The 19,472-nt window shown below is 36.5% G+C and overlaps 1 protein-coding gene and 1 pseudogene across 1 annotated transcript; both read left to right on the top strand.

Annotated features, from left to right (window-relative positions):
* The first annotated feature begins 1,868 nt into the window (after positions 1–1,868).
* LOC113354922 lies at positions 1,869–1,968 on the top strand (annotated as a pseudogene).
* Positions 1,969–17,675: 15,707 nt separating this feature from the next.
* On the top strand, positions 17,676–19,179 carry LOC113348368 (transcription factor MYB8-like). Its single transcript, XM_026592092.1, has 3 exons — positions 17,676–17,968; positions 18,109–18,238; positions 18,417–19,179. The coding sequence occupies exons 1-3, from the start codon at positions 17,824–17,826 to the stop codon at positions 19,021–19,023; spliced, it is 882 nt and encodes a 293-aa protein (XP_026447877.1). The 5' UTR covers positions 17,676–17,823; the 3' UTR covers positions 19,024–19,179.
* Positions 19,180–19,472: the final 293 nt, after the last annotated feature.

Here is a 19,472-nt window from a genome sequence, read left to right as displayed (position 1 = left end):
GGAATTAGGGTAGTCTCAGCAACTGGTAACGGTTTTAGCTTTCCGTCTATCAGTGTCTAACACAAGGGTAAAATCTAATAGAGCATTCACCTGGTCAATAGTGCTATCGTCGTCAAAATCTAAACCAAAATGGGATAGACAACTTTCTAATGGGTCTTCAAACAAAATGTTTGGTAATGACTCCTGAACTAAGGCTTCTATCATGTTCGCCTCTTCAACACATGTGTCATCTAGCTCATGAGGTTACTTACTGACATTACAAATGTTCATCTCCATAGTCATATTACCAAAATATAAACTCATCACACCATTTCGATAGTTAATGATCACATTAGACGTAGCTAAAAATGGGCGACCTAAAATCACGGGTATCTGGGTCAGGGACGGGTTGGGTATCTAGGACCACGAAATCCACTGGATAAATAAACTTGTCGACCTCAATAAGAACATCCTCGATAACACCTCGAGGGATTTTAACAGACCTATCATCTAACTGTAGTGTCATCTGAGTAGGTTTCATTTCACCAAGTCCTAGCTGTAAGTATACATGGAATGGCAGTAAGTTCACACTGGCTCTTAAGTCAAGTAAAGCTTTTTCTACCCGGAAGTTACCTATTGTACAAGCAATGGTAGGAGAACCTGGGTCTTTGTACTTTGGAGTTGTGGTGTTCTGAATGATTGAACTTACGTGACTAGCTAAAAAATCTTTCTTATGGACGCTAAGTTTTCGCTTTCACGTACACATATCCTTAAGGAACTTGACATAAGCAGGAATTTTCCTAATTGCATCTAATAAGGGAAGGTTTATGGTAACTTGCGTAAAAACCTCCACTATGTCATTAAAGTTCGATTCCTTTTTTGTTGGTACTAATAGCTGAGGAAATGGGGCTCTAGTCATAAAATCAGACTTTTCAGGAACCGAATTCACATCATCAGAAACTTTATCAGTCTCTTCAGCTACTGGTCCTGAGAGGTGAGATCCTGAGGGGTGAACTACAGTATGTTCACTATCGGGCATGGTTACCTTATTGTCTACAACTCTACCACTTCTAAGGGTTCTAACAACATTCAATTGATTCGATGGTTTTGCACCTAATTCATGAACTCCTCTAGGGTTGGGTTGTGTTTGACTAGGAAACTTACCTTTATCTCTCAAAGAATCACTTATCAGACCAACCTAGGATTTTAACTCGGAAATAGCCTGACTATTTTCTTGTCTTATCCTGTTATTAGCTTGTAGACTCTGTTCTACGGATAACTGAAATTTTGCAGTTTGCTGAGTTAACAAGGCGAGAGATTCCTCTAAACTTAGGATTTTCTTATCTGACTGATTCTGAAACTGAGCTAATCCTGAAGGATTCTTAGAATAGCCAAAACCTGGGGGAGCATTAGAATTACTAAACTGACCTTGACTTTGGCCCTTAGACCACAAAAGGTTCGGATGGTTTCTCCAACCAGGATTATAGGTTTTTGAATATGGGTCAATCTTTTGAAGGTTATAAAATCTAGTGTTATTATAAAGAGCATTGGCTTTCTCTTCAATATTCTGGCCTTCCCAAAAAGGCTCCACTCTACCACTAGTCTGACCCACTTCTAAGGCTTCTAACCTTTTTGCTATAGCAGCAATTTTGGCATCTGATTCATAGCCTCCTTCTACCCTATTAACGTTTCCTCTACTTAAAAGAATTGTTTTCTGGGGTGCCCTACTATTTTCCCATTGCTGGTTTTTTTTGGGGATTTCATTAAAAAATTCCATCGCCGCATCAACAGTTTGGTTTTCAAATCCACCAGTGCATAGAGACTCAACCATGGTCGTTGTGGAATAATCTAAACCCTCATAAAGGATATGAACTAGACTAACCTTTTCTAAACCATGATGAGGACACTGGGATAATAAATCATTGAACCTTTCCAAATACTTATATAAAGATTCTCCCTCTTGTTGTGAAAATGTTCATATTTGCGTCCTAATAGACGATGTTTTGTGCATAGGGAAAAACTTATTGAAAAAGGCAGATGTAAGTTGTTCATATGTCTCAATTGACTCGGAGTCCAAACTATACAGCCACGACTTGGCCTTATCTTTCAGGGAAAATGGGAATAACCTAAGTTTCAAAGCATCATCATCTAAGCCTCTAGTACTACAAATTTTCTCAAAATCCCTAACATGGTAATAAGGGTTTTCATTTTCTTTCCCTAAAAAGATTGGGAGCATCTGTAAGGTCCCAGGTTTCAGTTCATAAGGTGAGTAGCTAACTTAATACACGAAGGACGAGTAGTCCTAGTTGGATTCAACAAAGCTTTCAAACTTGCCATTTCTGACGCTATCGGAGCAACATGGATTCTCTCCTAAGTCAAACGAAATTCAAAAACAGACTCTTCAAAAGTCGGACTTTCTAGATTAAGGTAATCGAGACGCTTCGAACTACTAGGTTTCTCTTTAACAAATCTACCTAGTGTGTCTCTTTTACATTCAGGCATACAATAGAATTTTCTAAATTGGAAGGGTAAGAAAACACAGATCAAGGCCGACTCAACCAAATCAAACCTATTGATTTCTAGCAAAAAAAAAGCGTGATGGATCCACTTAGATTGTTTCTAGACCAGTATCTAATCCTTCGAACGGGAATTCGTTACAATTTAAGCAAACCCATCTGGAATCAATCCGAGTTAAAGTAAGTTGAATAGAGGCGAGGGAAGCTCGGTGGAGCTTTGATACCCAAGGCCTCACCGGTATTACAAGGCGGCGCAGTCACGCATTTAACTTACAGAAACCGTCAAGAAGTTCGAAGTATGCTTAAAATAGTAACCAATATTTTTCGAATGACTTTCCTGTTAAGCTCGTTACCCTATCGGTCTCGTTCTAGTCAAAATTTTAGGCTTAGGTTCGCGTAGGTTACGTGTTCCTAAATCGGCAAGAAGAGAACGGTGATGAAATCCGAACCCTTATCTTGTATGGCCAGGCCTTGCTCTTTAGTAGAAAAATAAATGTCTGTATTCAGTCCTCAACAAATATGCATACGAAGGAGTCCAGTAACTCGCTGACAGGGGATTCGCGAGTGTTTAGAATCTTACCTCCCGTTCCAGACGGGGGATGAATCGGTTGTAGTCGACTCGGGCCACTGACTCCGATGTATAGTGTACGAACCCAAGGTGCAGAGACAATATCGTAATTGTCCTCCTTCTCTGCAAACAGTTTATATTTAAAGTACCCTTTCGTAGGGTAATAAAAAAAATAATGTCCCAAAGTCCAAAAGTCCAAAAAAAAATAAAGAAAAATGATAAAAATAATAAACCCTAATACAGTTTTTTTTTTCTGAAAGAAAATAAACAAACCCTAAACTAAAATTGTCTAAAATAAAATTGTCTTCTTTTCTGTTCTTTTTACTTTAATCTTTAGCTCCAAGTCTTTATGAAATCACCAAACTCTTTGGCTCAATTTTTTTATGATCCAGAACCTGTAGACACAAGATAAATACCCAAAAACATATAAAAGGACAAAAAAAATAAAAAATAAAATAAAATAAATATAAAACCCTAAAAACAAGTCCGCGTCGGCGGCGCCAAAAATTGATGTGATTTATAGATAGTGGTAAAAAGTGATTCGATTCTCGAACTTGTGAAGGATAAATTTAAAACTAAATAAAAAACTCACTAATAATTATATTAAACACTGACAAAATTGGTATCAATATTAAAAGAACACTGAGGCTAAGATTCCACTATTTTTCAAATTCAAAGTGATTTAATCCAATTTTTATATTCATGCAATTTTTTTTCGTTCAATTTGATTCTAAACTATTGCAACAAGTAGATTCTCAAAATAACAAGTGTAAATCCGAAGCATATAACATCAAAAACCTAGGTCCAAGCATGCTCTATCAAAAGAAATAACAATTGCTTAACAAGAAACATTCAAACAATTTTCACTCAAGGCAAAACAATCATAAAAATAATTGCGATAAATAAATAAATAAGAATATACCACTTTTTGTTGGAAAAATAGCTTCCTCTATCGCCTCAGCAATGGGGTTTAGCTCCTCATATTAATCATGATCTCAAAATATTTGTTTATGGCTCAAAAGATGATTAAAAAGATGAAAAGTGATAATACAGACGACTCGCAACAGTTTGTTGGTGTTGCAGAATCACTATTACAGGGAGAAATAGTAGCTAAAGATCTAATGCAACCGCTGTGATGAACGACACATGGGTTCTGTTGTGAAACAACAATAGTTTTCTGCGACAGTTGCTTGTGTGTCAATGTTCTTCGTGTTCTTCCTCTTCAGCAGCAGCAGCAGCAGAAACAGAGTTTGATAAAACTCTGATGTCTTCTTCTCTGGATCTCCTCAGGTCCCCAAACTCTCGACACCCCTTCTATATGACCCAAACAATCTATTTATATCAAAAATACCGATTAAATCTCTCCCAAATCTTCCAAAATCTCTTCCCCTCTCTTCACGGCAAAGTTACGGCAATTTCTTGTTTTAGAATTTCTACGCGTTTCTGAGCTTTCCTTTTTATTCTAAACTCTTCCTTAGATAGATGAAAATCTTTGGTAAGGTTCATAGCACTTTAATCTCTCCAAAATTCCCTAAAATAGGTCACACACGTGACTTTCCATATATTTCTGTTGTGATAAAAATCCCTTGATTGAGCCCAGTCTAATCGATTTCAACACCCATATCAGATTCCTAGACCCATAAGGAGTCTATCCTATGAAAATCAGAGGTTTAATCGACCTCAAACTCCTCTAAATCAAGAACCCTAATCTGTTCTTCACTGCCAAGATATTTCCCATCAAAACTTATAATTCAAATGTAGAAGATGGTCGCCCCCTATCCAGAGTAGGGGTGCGATTAGCAGATGCCTGGAAATGGGATGCCCCTTAGTAATTAGGTTACCCATTATCCAAAGTGAGGGTCTGAATAGCAAATGTCCTCCCATGAACGCAAAAAACACTTTTCGAGCCAATTTCGCTGCAAAATCTTATTTTTCCAAAAACACATACAAAGACATAAAAAGCCAAAATAAATACAAAATCGAGCACTATAATATATACAATTGAGATTATATCAGACACAAAAATATGTCTATCATAAAACAAGCCTTGGACCTACACTCCAACAATTTGATGGTTTCAAACCTTCCCCTAAAACTCCATCTCTTATCTTCCGATTTAGCCCATTGGAATTCAGAAATATTCGGAAATATCCACAAACACAATAAACAACTAAACGACAACATACATAACATCCATAGGCGTGGAAACATTTCAAAGGAAATGGAAACACTAGAAAACCTCCAATCACAATTAGGGAAGTGGTAGAAGATTAAAAATGATTTCTATCACCAACTCTCCAAAGATAAATTCTTCAAGAAATATGATCAAAATACGGAGTATTTCCCCGCGACCGCCTCCAACAGAAGAAGAATTAACTCAATCAACTCTCTTAGAGAGCCGTCGGGCCTTTGGATATCAGATAGGGATCAACTCTATTCTCTTTTAGTCTATCAATTCAAGAATATTAGCACCTCACAAGCCAATAAAAATTCTTTTGACGTTGCTAGCATCATTGAACCTCGTATTTTTTCCGAAGCCTAAAACTTATCACTTCTACAAATCCCCACAAGAGAGGAAATTTGGAACACCTTATCGAACATGAATCGATGGGGTGCTCCTGGCCCCGATGGTTTCCAACCCGGTTTCTTTAAAGAAAATTGGAAAATCTTTGGTCCTGACATCATCAACACAATATAAGAATTCTTTAAATCCGGTTTCCTTAATCCGGATCTTAATTATTCTTTTATTACCCTCATTCAAAAATTATCCACTCCACAAACCCCAAGTGACTTTAGACCCATTATCCTAAGCAATACAATCTATAAAATAATCTCAAAAATCTTGGCTAACAGACTAAAACCCATCCTCAACAAAATAATCTCGTCAAATAAATCTGTTTTCCTGTCGGGCCGTCTAATTACGGATAAAATTATAATAGCCCATGATCTCCTTCACTCAATGAGAACTTCCAAGGCAAAAAAAAGGGGTTTTATGGTTCTTAAATTAGACCTATCTAAAGATTTTGATAGGATGGAGTGGTCCTTCGTATCAAAAGCTCTTTTTGGTTTCGGCTTTAGTGAAAAATGAGTTCATCTAATTTTTCAATGCATTTCCACAACTTCATTCTCAATCCTCCTAAATGGCACCCCAGAGCCAAAATTCCACACCTCTCGAGGTTTAAGACAGGGTGATCCCCTATCTCCTTATATTTTTCCTATTTGCATGGAAATCTTATCCGGGCTTCTTGAACAAGAAGTCGTTGACAAGAAATCATCTGGGCTCAAAATCAATAAAGACGCTCCAAACATTTCACACCTTTTCTTTGCCGATGATTGTTTTATTTTCACAAAAGCCAACTAATTGAGGCAAAAAATCTGCTAGATATCCTCTCTTTATTTGGAGATATCACAGGAAAAATGGTTAACCTCCAAAAATCTAGCGTCTATTTTAGTCCGAGATAACATCCCAAGCACGGGAAAGTTATTGCGAAAATTCTTAAAGTCCCTTTGACGACGAAAAACGACAGATACCTTGGAACCCCGCTATTCTTTGATAAAAATAGAAAAGCAAATTTAGAGTCATTACTTCAGAAATACTACTCTACACTACAAGGCTGGAAGTCGAAACTACTTTCCCAAGCTGGTAGAACAGTATTAATCAAATCGATTTTGCAAGCTTTCCCCACGTATCAAATGCAAGTTACTCCCCTTCCAAAAGAAACTATTGATCAAATGGATAGAATTCCAGAGAAATTTCTGGTGGAAAAAAGAAGGGAAGAAGAGACATGGGGGTTTCATCATAGCTTGGGCCAGCATATGTAAGCCCTTTTCACAAGGAGGTCTAGGAAAAAAATCCCCACAGCTTCAACATTTTTCTTCTCATAAAACTTTCCAGTCGTCTCGTCACAGAACAAGATCAATTATGGGTCAAACTACTTGGAGCAAAATATTTCCCAAATTCCAACCCTCTAGAAAACACTAGAACCTCCAATTTATCGTGGATTTGAACAAGCATAAAAAAAGGCCTAGACCTTATTAAAGGAAACTTTGTCTGGCAAGTTAAAAACGGTAAATCAGCAAAAATATGGGAAGACAGATGGATTCCAAATGCAGAAATCATAGCTCAGCATACAGATACTCAAGAGAAGGTTCCATAAATGGTGAAGGAGTTAATAACATAAGATAATCACTGGGATACGGAAAAACTGAACAAATACTTCTCCCCAGAAGATAGAAGCAAAATTCTAATGATAACTCCAAGAATCCAGGAACAAGACAAAATGAGATGGAAACATCATCATACGGGAAAGTTCTCAGTAAAAAACATCTACAACTTCTTAATCGACCAGGTGCAGGATATCTATACTCCAGTTGACTTTCCCTGGGAAAAAAATTGGAGAATTCAAGTGATTCAAAGAATAAAATTATGGGCTTTTTACAAATCTAGGCCCGTTTTTCATGGTTTACAAAACTGAGCCTCTTTTTTTATTTCTTACAAAATTAGGTCTAATTTGACCACAAGCAATGGATGGAAAGTTAGCCCAGTTAAGTGGACTTAAAATGACAAAAAAGTCCTTTGAATCGATGATTTGAGTCCGTGTCACTTATTTAAATCGGGGAACGGTTTCAGTTCAACCCATGTATGTACTGTAATCACGACCATTTCCTTGTCATCATTCTCAGAAGCAAAGAGAACCCATCATTCTCAGTTCAACTTATCTGTGTGTGTCTATAATCCATCAAAAGCAGTATCCAATTGACGGCAAAGCTAATTCAGTTTAGGCTGAAACAAGAGTTGTGCGGTTCATGCATTTTAACAAGCACCTCGTGTGCGTTTTTCTGCTGCTTCAGAGATAAACTCCCTCTAGAATTCTAAGACCATATTCTATCTCTTTCCCTGCAATATGATTCAATTCCACCAATACCTCCCATTTCCAATCATTCAAACCTATAAAATACACATTAATCTCTTCAAACATCAATGGCAGGACTAACTCTTCTTCCCACGGCAATAGGTTCAGGCTATCACATGGTTTCCCTCTTCAAAACTCTTACAGAGACATTCTCAAATTCAAATCAATCCATAACCCAACTTCCTTGTTTCTATGAACTTCTAAAAATTCATTTAACCCCTTCCTTCACTCTCAAAATTAATGGAAGCAGTTTATGTTCTTCACTGTTGTTTTCTGGCTTAACTTATCGAAACTTCAGTTCACAAAACTCTCACTTCTCTGTTGCCTTCTAACACAATTTTCACCACACAAACACCAAATTCCATGTCCATTCAAATGCAAGAACCCATTTACTTTCATGCCACATATCTCCTTTAATTACCTCCAAAACTTCTTATCTTCCTCTTATTCGAATTCCAGTAGAAATGCCTCCCCCAATTGAACGTGAATACCACCTGCTGCTCTCAAGTATACAACAGATGTCTCCATCCACTCTCTTGTTCCATTCTGTGTTCTCGTCATTCAGGAAATTCTGTGAACAGGTTGTGTTCCATTTTCAGTTTGTGAGAAGGTAGATTTTTGCTTATTTCTTAGCTCCTCCTTATAGCTTTCTTGACCTGCAAAATTACATTTCATAACAAACCCACATTCATAATCATTTTGAACCTGAACAATACCTAACTTGGACGTACATCACCACAAAACCATCGGCAAAGTGAGTACTCAGTGTTGTTCACAACCAACCCATTTCCTCACTGATTTTGCTCGAGTCTCCAATTCTATGAAACCCACCCTTTCACGACCTTGTATCTATCATTTCATTAATTCAACAGCAACCTCCTGTCTCCATCTTGTCATCATAATTAAATTGTTAAATATCCTCTACCAAGTCTCAATCAGCAAACACATCACCAAAAAAATCATTTCGATTCCTTATCAATTTCATCTCAAATGCAGATAACCACGAATCCCTAAAAAAAAATGGGTTATTTGGTTTTTGGTACTCAGGTTTTGACCAAAACTTGGGTTTGGTCTAACATTTGTCCAGCCTTTACTTTTGGTCTAAAGACCCCACGTTGACTAGTTAAATGATGACCTGTCTAATTGTTTGATTTGGTTTATTTTTTATGTACCCCTAAAATAATTCTGTATTCACTATTAGGGGCCCCAAAAATGAGAACTCGTTTTTTGCAGCACCCGTGTCTAAAACTATATCTCCCCTTCTAAAATTAAACCCCGTTGATTTTTTTCATCGCATCTCTCCCGTCTTGCACACAGAGAAACATCAAAATCTCTCCCATTGATTACCATTCTTTTTGTCTTTCAATCATTGCATACAGACTTCATCAGATATCAACAAATTGAATTTAACAGTAGTGAAGAAAGATTGATGTGAAGGTTTTTCTTAATTACAAGTGTTATAATGGAACAAAATTGAAGTTAGATTTTTGCTGAGATCGATTCGATTTTGGGGTTTGATCCGAATCTGTGAAATAGATGGAAGAAATTCAAGTTCTGTGTTGAAATAATAACTGGATATGTTGTCTTATGAAGAATGGTAATCAATTGGTGATTGAGTGAAATGAAGTGAAGGATTGAGTTGAAGCAGAAATAAAATAGTTAGATGAGAGTCTGTTGAAGTTGAGAAGAATGGGTTTTATTTGGAATTGATTTTTAACAGAGAAAGAAGATGATTGCTGCTGTTAATAATGGAAATTAGGGTTTGACAATGTCTAAGTTCAATGAAGAATTAGGGCTTGTGGTTGTTCAATTCGGGGTTTTAAATGAAGAATTACAAATAACTGGTTAAAGAAGAAGATAAGTGTTGGCTCCTGCTGTTATATGGAAGAGAATCAGGATGGAGTTCATTGTGCAGTGGTGCAGTTGACAAGGTCTTTGGCGAGTATTGCTGTGAAGATAGTATTGATGTTCAAGGTTATGTATGACAGTGTGGTTGTGGTTATGTTGTGTGTGTTGAATTGATTACAAGTAAATAAGCATTACAAATGCATTGGCATAATTGTAGATGAACAAGTGATGTTGTATTAGGACTAAAACTGAGATTGCAGTGGTGGAATTGAATCCGTAAGGGAGTAAGAAGTGTTGCTGTTGGAGTGAATCCTTGAACATAATTGCAATGGAGTCTGGGTTGAATACAAGCAGAAGCAGTGATACAAGGGAACTACCGGTGTTTTGTGTATGCAGGTGTATGCAAATAGGGTTGGTGCTGAGCTACAAAATGTAATGGAAATGGTGTTGCCATTAGGGAGATAATGTTGTGAGTTTGAGTACAACAACAAACTAAATTGAATGTGTGAATTTATGTCCTGAGGCAGAGCTGTAAATGGGTGTTGCAGCAGTCCAGATTGTGTTGGCAGACTTGTGGCGGTAGGTAAATGATGCAGGTGCAATATCGCGAAAGAATGGTGAGTTTCTGGGCAGGTATTGAAGTAGCAAGTAGTTGTAGCTGGTGGCAGTACAAGATGAGTTGTGCTAGAGGTTATCTGTGGAGTTTAAGTTTAAATGATCCACAGGCCTAATGAGTAATGAGTGAGCTATGGGTGCTACAGTGATGTAAAAGAGGATTACGGTGCTGCTGATGGATTAAATGAATGAGATTGTACGGAATGAATGAATGTGGTTGTGTTAGAATGAACTATAGAGAAGGAGATCGAGCTGTCCGTGGTTGTATTTGTCACAGGGTGAGAATTTATGGGGCCCCTGGTAGCGAATACATAATTATTTGAGGAGTGCAGAAAAAATAAACCAAGTCAAACAGTTAGACACATCATCATTTAACTAGTCAATGTAAGTCAACGTTGGTTTTTAGACCAAACGCAAAGGCTAGACAAGTGTTAGACCAAACTCAAGTTTTGGTCAAAACCTGAGTACCAAAATACAAATAACCCAAAAAAAAATTGTAACATCTCCAACTAGAGTCAGATTGTAAATTCGACACAAACCCAAATCAAATCCACCATCAACTGCTTGTATTTCATCACCATATCTTAAATCAACTGCAATTGCAACTTTTAAGACAAAAAAAAATCAACTGCAACTGCAACGCATCGCTTTTTTAGCTCGCAACCACAATCGAAACACCTTTCTCAGCTCGCCTTCAACATCCTCCACCCTTTCTGCAGCTACCACTATCTTTGTCTAATCATCTCAAACCCTAGATTTTCTACATTAATCTCTCTTATTTTCGGAAGCGGATGGTAAAGAACAGAGATAGAAAGAAGAACAGGAAAGGAGGAACTGAATGAATGCATTTTAGGGTAATGATGTATATTGGATTAAGTCGCAGTCGTTCAAAAATCTTCGAGACTTCCTGATCTTGGATTAAGGATTCAGATCGAAACACGTTAGAGCCGATAACTATACTACTGACACGTACAAGAGAGGGCATTTTAGTAATCTCAGCCATTTCATGAGATCTCCCTTACGAGATTTTGACGAGATATTGACCGGTCAGCACGAGATATTGACTTAGATAACGGAATTGGATGGAATCCGATCCATTGGCCTAGTTTTGTAAGAAATAAAAAAAGTGGCTTAGATTTGAAAACGAGGTACCAAAACAGACCTATTTCTGTATATATTCCTAAAATTATTCATTTGGAAGCTAATTCAAAAAGCTCTCCCTACTTTGGCAAGACTTGGTGCTCATAACAAAGATTTCAACCCTACTTGTCAAATGTGTGATACGCAAACTCAAGAAACAGAAAACCACATATTCAGAGCTTTTCCCTTCGCTAGAGCTATTTGGTTTGGGCTATCGCTGGACAGTCTCATCTCAATGGGAGATAATGATACAATCGAGAACTGGGTAAAAGGCTGGATTTCAGTAAAGGAAACAAATAGCATAACAGAAAAAATAGCCACCACGTTGTGGTTCATTTGGAAATACAGGTGTTCAGTAGTTTTCGAGGAAATTTCGCCTAATCCTATGGATTTGATCAGTCAGATAAGCAGATTCTTGCAAACGATTCCACCAAAATCTCTACAAAATGGAAATAATCTTAGGAAGGTGGATCATGGTAATTATAAATGGTCTGAATTAAAATCGGATTGGATAATCTTCACAAATGCCTCTTATAAAAAAGAGGATCAGTCTATGGGTTTTGCTTTCATCCTTTACTTTGTAGACCACGAGTCTTCCATGCACGTGTCAGCAGGCTCAGAGAAGGCGTCTTCGGCATTACACGCAAAATCTTTAGCATTGCCAAAAGCGGTCACATGGCTGAAAGACAATCTATTATCAAGCGTATCACTAGTTTCTGATTGCAAAACTTTTGTTGACAATATCAACATGCTAAGTGCGGATTTCTCCTGGTCAGCCAAAAACACCATGCAGAAAATCAAGGAGAAGTTGCAAGATCTACTTCAGGCTCAGGTAAAGTATATTAAAAGGAAATACAATTCAGCGGCAGACTTTATAGCTAAAGAAGCAAGGATAAAAAATATACAGCATATGACGTCCAAACAACAACAAAAGGTACATGATTCTAGCATACTTTATAATGTGTTTGATAAAGATGAAATTATGAATCTAATGTACTATATTTGCTAGCCAATAAAATTACCTTTTTCATCAGAAAAAAAAACAAACAAAAAACTTCTTCTGAAGCTGTAGACCATAATAAGGTCGACCAAGTGGTAGAACTACCTTCTCGATGAATAAAATTTCTGTTTAAAGTTGACTACAGGTCAGTGAAGAATCGAAGATTGCACTGATATTCCAAAATAAAATGATCTATTGTTATTAACATTCGAATGCATTTGGAAATACTAAAGATATGAAAAGGTTTTTTTCAAATACAGGTTATATGTTAAATTTGTTTTCAATAAATTTTCTGCTTGCACGAATCAGCCCTCTGTGACTTTTTAGGCCCAACCTAAGATACAACCTCTATGACCTTCTAGGCCTAACATAAGGCTCTCTGTTCATTCAACTTAGTCCTCCTCATGGGTGCATGAGGTAAAGTTAAAAAGTAGCCAGTCAAGCCACTATGTTTTTGCTGGGGTGACCGGAGAAAGTAATTCCAAGCACTTGATTGAAGTACTGTAGTGGCTTGGTTTGAAAGTTTCCTATACAATCAAGTACTACTGTCTTAGCTATTACCACTCCTACAAATTCACAGCACTAGTCCTTTGAATTCCATATAGTTTGAACGCAATCATTGTTATGAAAACAACCAGGGATCATCTGTTTAGATTGCAACTCTTGCAATTATTGCTCAAAAAAGGAATCACTCATCACCGCCGGCAATCTGCATGATTTGCAAGTTACCGTACAAACATAATATACAACAACGACTCATCTTATAAGTGTTTCCTTATGAAGTCACTGTGTACTTAACGTCATGATGATGTCTTCCACTCTTTGATAGTATATAATTTCATAATTATAAGGGTTCTTGATATCTGTTCTGTCCAATTTTATTAGATTGTAAATCAAAAAAATTCTCCACGTTCTGATCGAGAACTGCCATTTAGTAGAATCAGTGATGCTCAAACAAAAGCTAAACACACACTGATCAACATTAACGATCTCGGCTGGTAACCCACTTGCGTTTTTTTTTTTTTTTTTTGATATTCTACTAAAAGTAATCGGAATTACAGTCTGGTGGAACTAAGATAAATTCGCACATGTTAATACTGGCTTGACCCTTATGGACCTTGATTGAACTTGTGAACCAACGTTGAACACTCGATGTTAAAGATGATGACTTTCATAATTATGTCGAACCATTTTTAACAAAAAGGGCAAAATTTCTTTGTGAAAGTAGTTTTTCCGAGCAAAAGATTCCTTTGTAATTGTGCATGATCACTCATATATTTACACTAACAATCATATATATATTCACTAGTTCAATATTAAGTGCAAATTTGGCTAATCTCGTGCATTTCTAACACAGGTAAAAACAATAAAGTCCTTAAACACACTGCACTTTTTGTTGCACCTCGATAACCGCGCTCGATATCATCAGTACGGTGAATCGTTCTTTATCTGCAGCAAGAATGAATCAGTTGGAATGACAGATAGGGAGCCTAGTTAGTAAGTTCGCGAATGATTCGCGAATCATTCGCGAATTTTTCCGTATCACGAATTTTACCGTTTTATTCGCGTACGTTTGCAACTCCGAACCCAAGTCGCGTATTATGTGGCATTCCCGGATTATTCGCGAATCGTTCACGAATTTTACGTATCCCGAATGATACGTTCACTTAATTCGCCATAAATTCTTTAGCTTTTACTTTTCAAAGACTCCACTTTTTGGGCTTTACTGCCTCCCGAACATACACGACCGAATATTAGACGTGTTGTAATTTTTATGAAACAAAAACGACTGAAGAGATTTGAAGGTGAAGGTGAGAGAGATCTCAAACTCACTAACCAAGCATCTAAACCACCATACGACGTCCTTTTGGATAACTAATGTTGTATATATTATTAATATCATCATATTGAGTTTATTTTTCCTTAAATAACTCACACATATGCATAAAAATTGGTCCATGACCTTATAAATACAAATTATTTGTTATATATAGATACCGAATTTTCAGAGCCGAACTCACATTTATAAATCGAATTATACACGTACGTATGCCGTTCCGAATTAATGACGAATCACGTCCCGTTGACCGAATTTTGGACCGAATCTGAATTTTACAAAACCGTATAATACTCGTACGTTTGCCGTTCCGTACATTTGCCGAATCCCGAATTACTAACTAGGATAGGGAGTAGTCAATTACTTTCCTAACTTCTTGATCCTTCAAATCATCAGTCTGCTTTAAGAGAGGCACACACTCACACACATACCTTGAAGACGGGGACCGGCAGCAACATTTAGTGACGCGTTCTCCACAAAGGACTAAATGATTAGCTACGACTAAGACCCAAAAGCACATCCCGCGGGAGAAAAGAGGTGCCTCATCGGATGAGCAGAATCCAAAGGTGAGAGGTAGCATCATCGTGCTGCTTTCAAAAAGAGTAGCTTAGTAGCAATTATCATGTTGATTTAGGCGACCATTTTCAGTAGACCCGTCCCCAAATCTTCAAAGTACAAGTGAAACAAGGGTTAAATTCTATTCACACGACTTTGCTGGTGACGTTTCAACTTTTTTTTTCCGCATTCCATTTCGTTTGGGTTAAATTGTATTCACACCAAGGTAATTATTCCACCAGCTTGAGATCCTTTTTATTTAGTTGGACTGCCGTTCATGGTAAGCTGAATACACTAGATAGGCTCTAGCTAGAGATTTGTCTGTATAATTCTTGCGTTCACTGTGATGATGAGGAAGGGTTCATTCATCACATCTTATTGCATTGTAAAAGTACTAAAGTGGCCAGGAGGAGTATGGCAGACCTTAACTCCTAGGGAGAGGTTGGTCATGGGTTTTCTCGAAATCCATGCTTGATTTCACGTGTTACTGGAATTCTAAAGATTTATCAAATTTGGGACGTATGAATTGACCTCTCATTCTTATAGCTGTTTCATGGGTCCTTTTTGAGAGAAGGTAACAAACGTACTTCCGACCAAGAGTATGCTTTTAAGACTGATAGTAACTTGAGCTCTGAGGCAAGATCCGTGTTGCTAACTTGGGCAAAGGCAGGCCATTCTTTGCGTATAGACTTCTCATTTTCGGTCTAAGATTGAGATTCCATTTGCTTGTAACCTTTTCCTCCCTTGTCTTTACCTCTAGTATATTCAGTAACTCTTGTATATTCTTATAATGTTCTTTAATATCTTCCTCTCTATGAAAAAAAATAAGTGAAGCAAGGGTTCAATTTACTGCAACTGTTCCTAAATATGTCGTATGTATGTGGAGGACCACTTTATTTTACAGCGCCAGGTGCTGTTGGATTAAAGTATATATATATATATATATATATACATACTTAATTAAGAACAAATCTGAATCTTAGCATTTCCAATGCAATGGTTAAATATCCAAATTCATTGTATACCAAATTACCTATTGGCTTCATTTCTCATCTCTTAGTAAAATACCTTTTGGTGGTTAATTCTGTTCGTTGCGATGGAGGAGTGGGAGACCACATGCACCGCGTTTTCTTTCCGTCATTGCAAAATCTGTAGTTAAGTTTGAGGGTCATTTTTCCTTGGTAAATTAATACAAAAGAATATCATATGATATTGACCTTACCTTATTGATTAATTTGATTCTATTCAACTAATTAACTTAGGGGAGAAGAAAATCTGGGGAAGCACGTTTACTTGGAAATAAATTTATTTTCGATGATGTCGATTACCGATTTAATGTTTTCCGTTATATTTCTACTAGCCGTGTTTTTCTCAGCCGGAAATCCTTCACTTTTGCATCTATTTTGATTTCTTTGGGTAAAATTTAAACCTTTTCTCTTCACAAAAAATAAAATAAAATAAATTTTGTTAACAATTGATTTTCAAAGTTACTTGCATGGTACAAAATACGTCAGATTCTTGTGAGACATGTTATACGATTGGAATATGATTTTATTGAGAGCAGTAAGCCCATGAAAAATTAGTTTTGAATATGCAGAACTTTATCACCAGCATGATTGGAGTCTGTCATTTCGCGCAAATATCAGTACAATGAAGTTTTCACATTTACCCTTAGATTTGAAAAAAGTAAAATGAAAGGCCAGGCAGCCAATAGACACAAATAAACCCCTGGTTAAGTTACACTCTTTGAACGCTGTCTTAGAGTTTCTTACATATTTTTTTACTGCAGTCTCGATCTTTTTCTTCTTTTACTGTAACCTCTATGTCTCTCAAAGCTCATTTGCTAGTATTTCCAAGCAATCTCTCTTATTTACTTTTCAAGCCAAATTATTTTTATTTCAATCTTAGTTTGTAATCAACATTAAAAGCCAAACATGTTGATTTTTAATTATGACAAACAAGAAAAGGGAGTAAGATTGAGAGGCGGTTAACAGTAAAGAACCTACGGTAAAACATTTTTGTTGTAATGATAAGTTAATAATCTATAAGCATCATTTTGGTTTTTTGATCATGAACTAATCCAATGCCGTAGTGTACTTGATGATAATTCACAAATTGATGTGAATCCCATCCAATCCTGACCAGCCCTATCCCCCATATGCAATAATTACTAGTTACCAAAAGAGAAACCGATAAGAAAGAAAAGAAGCTAATTTACAACAACAAAAGAAAAGATCAATTTGTTTATCAAATTTTATTCAAATGGTTAAAAATCACCGCTAGATTTAGGATATGATGATCTCTAGTAAATCAGTCGCCACTAGTAGATAAATAAACTAAATTTACTTTTCTCCGCATTTTCTTCTGACTACGAAATGAAAATCATCATATGGTCCACTAATTTAAAAAAAAAAACATTAAACCCCTAATCTTGCTTTTGTGAATGTGAAAAAGTTGAGACAGAGATAAAGTGAATTATTAAAATCGTTTTTCGGGGAGGGGCTTTATAATTTTTCACATTTTTTTCATCACGTCATATCATGCATAATTAAGTAAAATTAACCTTTAACAATATTCGTATCTCATGGATCTTCTTTGCTTATCTCTACTTTAATAGAGCTTAGCTTTTCTGATAATTTTTCAGCTGTGTAATATTCTTAAAATCTAAAAAGTACTATATATCTATATATATATAGATGTGTCCTCCTCTGTCTTCATCGTAGAAGAACTATCATCATCCTCTTCACTCTAAGTGCTACCTCAATAAAAAAAATTGATTGAATTTTATCTTCTCCAAACCAAAAAAATAGAAAATCTTCAAGGAATTAGCTAGTTCTAGATAGTAGAGAGTTATGGAGAAACAAAAAAATATTTACAAAAAAGGAGAGAATGGAATTATCAAGAAAGGTCAGTGGAAACCAGAAGAAGATATGATTCTTAAAAGATACATAGAAACTCATGGAGAAGGGAAATGGACTACTGTTTCTAAGAAATCAGGTATGTATATCACGCACCCGACAGGAATATGAATTAATTAGGATTCTATCTATCCATCTATCTATATATGTGTATAATTACAGTTACTTAATTAAATGGTTGTCTCCGATATACTGATTTCATCGGTTCTTATTGAGCAGGGTTGATGAGGGGTGCAAAGAGTTGCAGGATGAGATGGAAGAATCATCTTAGACCAAATATCAAGCGAGGCCAGATATCAGAAGATGAAGAAGATCTTATCATCCGTATGCATAAGTTACTTGGCAATAGGTCAGTCACACCTTAATAACCTGCTGGCATGTTTCCTCTTAATCTGAATCTTTTTCTTTTTACATGTGCCCAAAAGTGTGGTACCACTGTTATATATATATATATATATATATATATATATTCCCCAGATATCTTGAAACAAGATACTAAACTTTCTTACTTTGATTGTATGTTGAAGGTGGTCGCTGATAGCAGGCCGACTTCCCGGTCGAACAGACAATGAGGTCAAAAATTACTGGAACACGCATCTCAGTAGAAGAAATCTAAACCAGTATCAAGGACAAACTGTAATTCCTAGTGCTATTAACTGTTCGAAGAGTAGGGGACTAATACAAATGGAAGATCCAGAGAAACCATTAAGGGGAACTACAAGCACCCACGAAAACTGTATTATGGACGGAATATTAGATGATCAAGGGAGATTGGATGCTGAGGCTGATGTACAAAGCGACAATACTACGACGACGACCATCGAGACCCAACCGTCATCTTCTGAGCAAAGATCTGATGATAACAATGGAAGTACGATACTTAGTGATCAGTCACTGGTATCAGGTGAAAGTGATGATACAGAAGGTTCTACTTTCCCAGACTTTCCGATGGTAGATTATAATATGATAAGTGAAGATGAAAATTTTTCACTGTGGTTATCAAACGAGACCATATTTTATGATGTCCCTCTCTTGCCATCTTACGATTACTACTTCCCTGTTTCGTATGAGCCGTTCGAACATAATTCAGATGACGACTACTGTGGTTGGGACAAAAACCTAAGCTGGCTCTGATCAAAAATAAGTAACTGGCGGCAACGTGCCATATGTAATATGTTAATATCTATAGTGTAATTGCTTAATTATTATTATTTTAATGATGCTATTGTTAACTATTAATCAAGTTATTTACAATAATTTTTATGACAAGATTCCGACAAGGTCATTTTCACTAAAGAATTGCGACACAATATTATAGGAACTGATTAAGATTTTTCTCGTACATGCCTCAGTATATCAATAATTTCCCTCTTAGATATGATTGTGATAGGAATCACGTGGGAGCTATATGCAGTAATAACAATCCTCGGTTTTATCGGTTTCTTTCTTGTTTTGTCCTAACTAAATTTTCACTCTATTGGTGACAAAATTAGAACATTTTGTTGGTATCCGGTTAAAAGAGTCGGTTACCAACTACTAAGTATCCCTATTTGTCCCAGTTTTCTTTTTTTTTTTCTTTTTCT

This window comes from Papaver somniferum, chromosome 2, assembly GCF_003573695.1.
Source record: "Papaver somniferum cultivar HN1 chromosome 2, ASM357369v1, whole genome shotgun sequence".
NCBI classification, from domain to species: Eukaryota; Viridiplantae; Streptophyta; class Magnoliopsida; order Ranunculales; family Papaveraceae; genus Papaver; species Papaver somniferum.
The sequence above is the reverse complement of the archived record's forward strand: the minus strand, read 5'-3'. Positions and strand labels throughout refer to the sequence as shown.

Excerpts from the sequence above, each read along its gene's own strand:
- LOC113348368 (XM_026592092.1), top strand. The coding sequence starts at position 17,824 with ATGGAGAAACAAAAAAATATTTACAAAAAAGGAGAGAATGGAATTATC. Across the intron at positions 17,969-18,108 it reads TACTGTTTCTAAGAAATCAG|GGTTGATGAGGGGTGCAAAG; the intron begins GTATGTATATCA and ends CTTATTGAGCAG. Across the intron at positions 18,239-18,416 it reads CATAAGTTACTTGGCAATAG|GTGGTCGCTGATAGCAGGCC; the intron begins GTCAGTCACACC and ends TGTATGTTGAAG.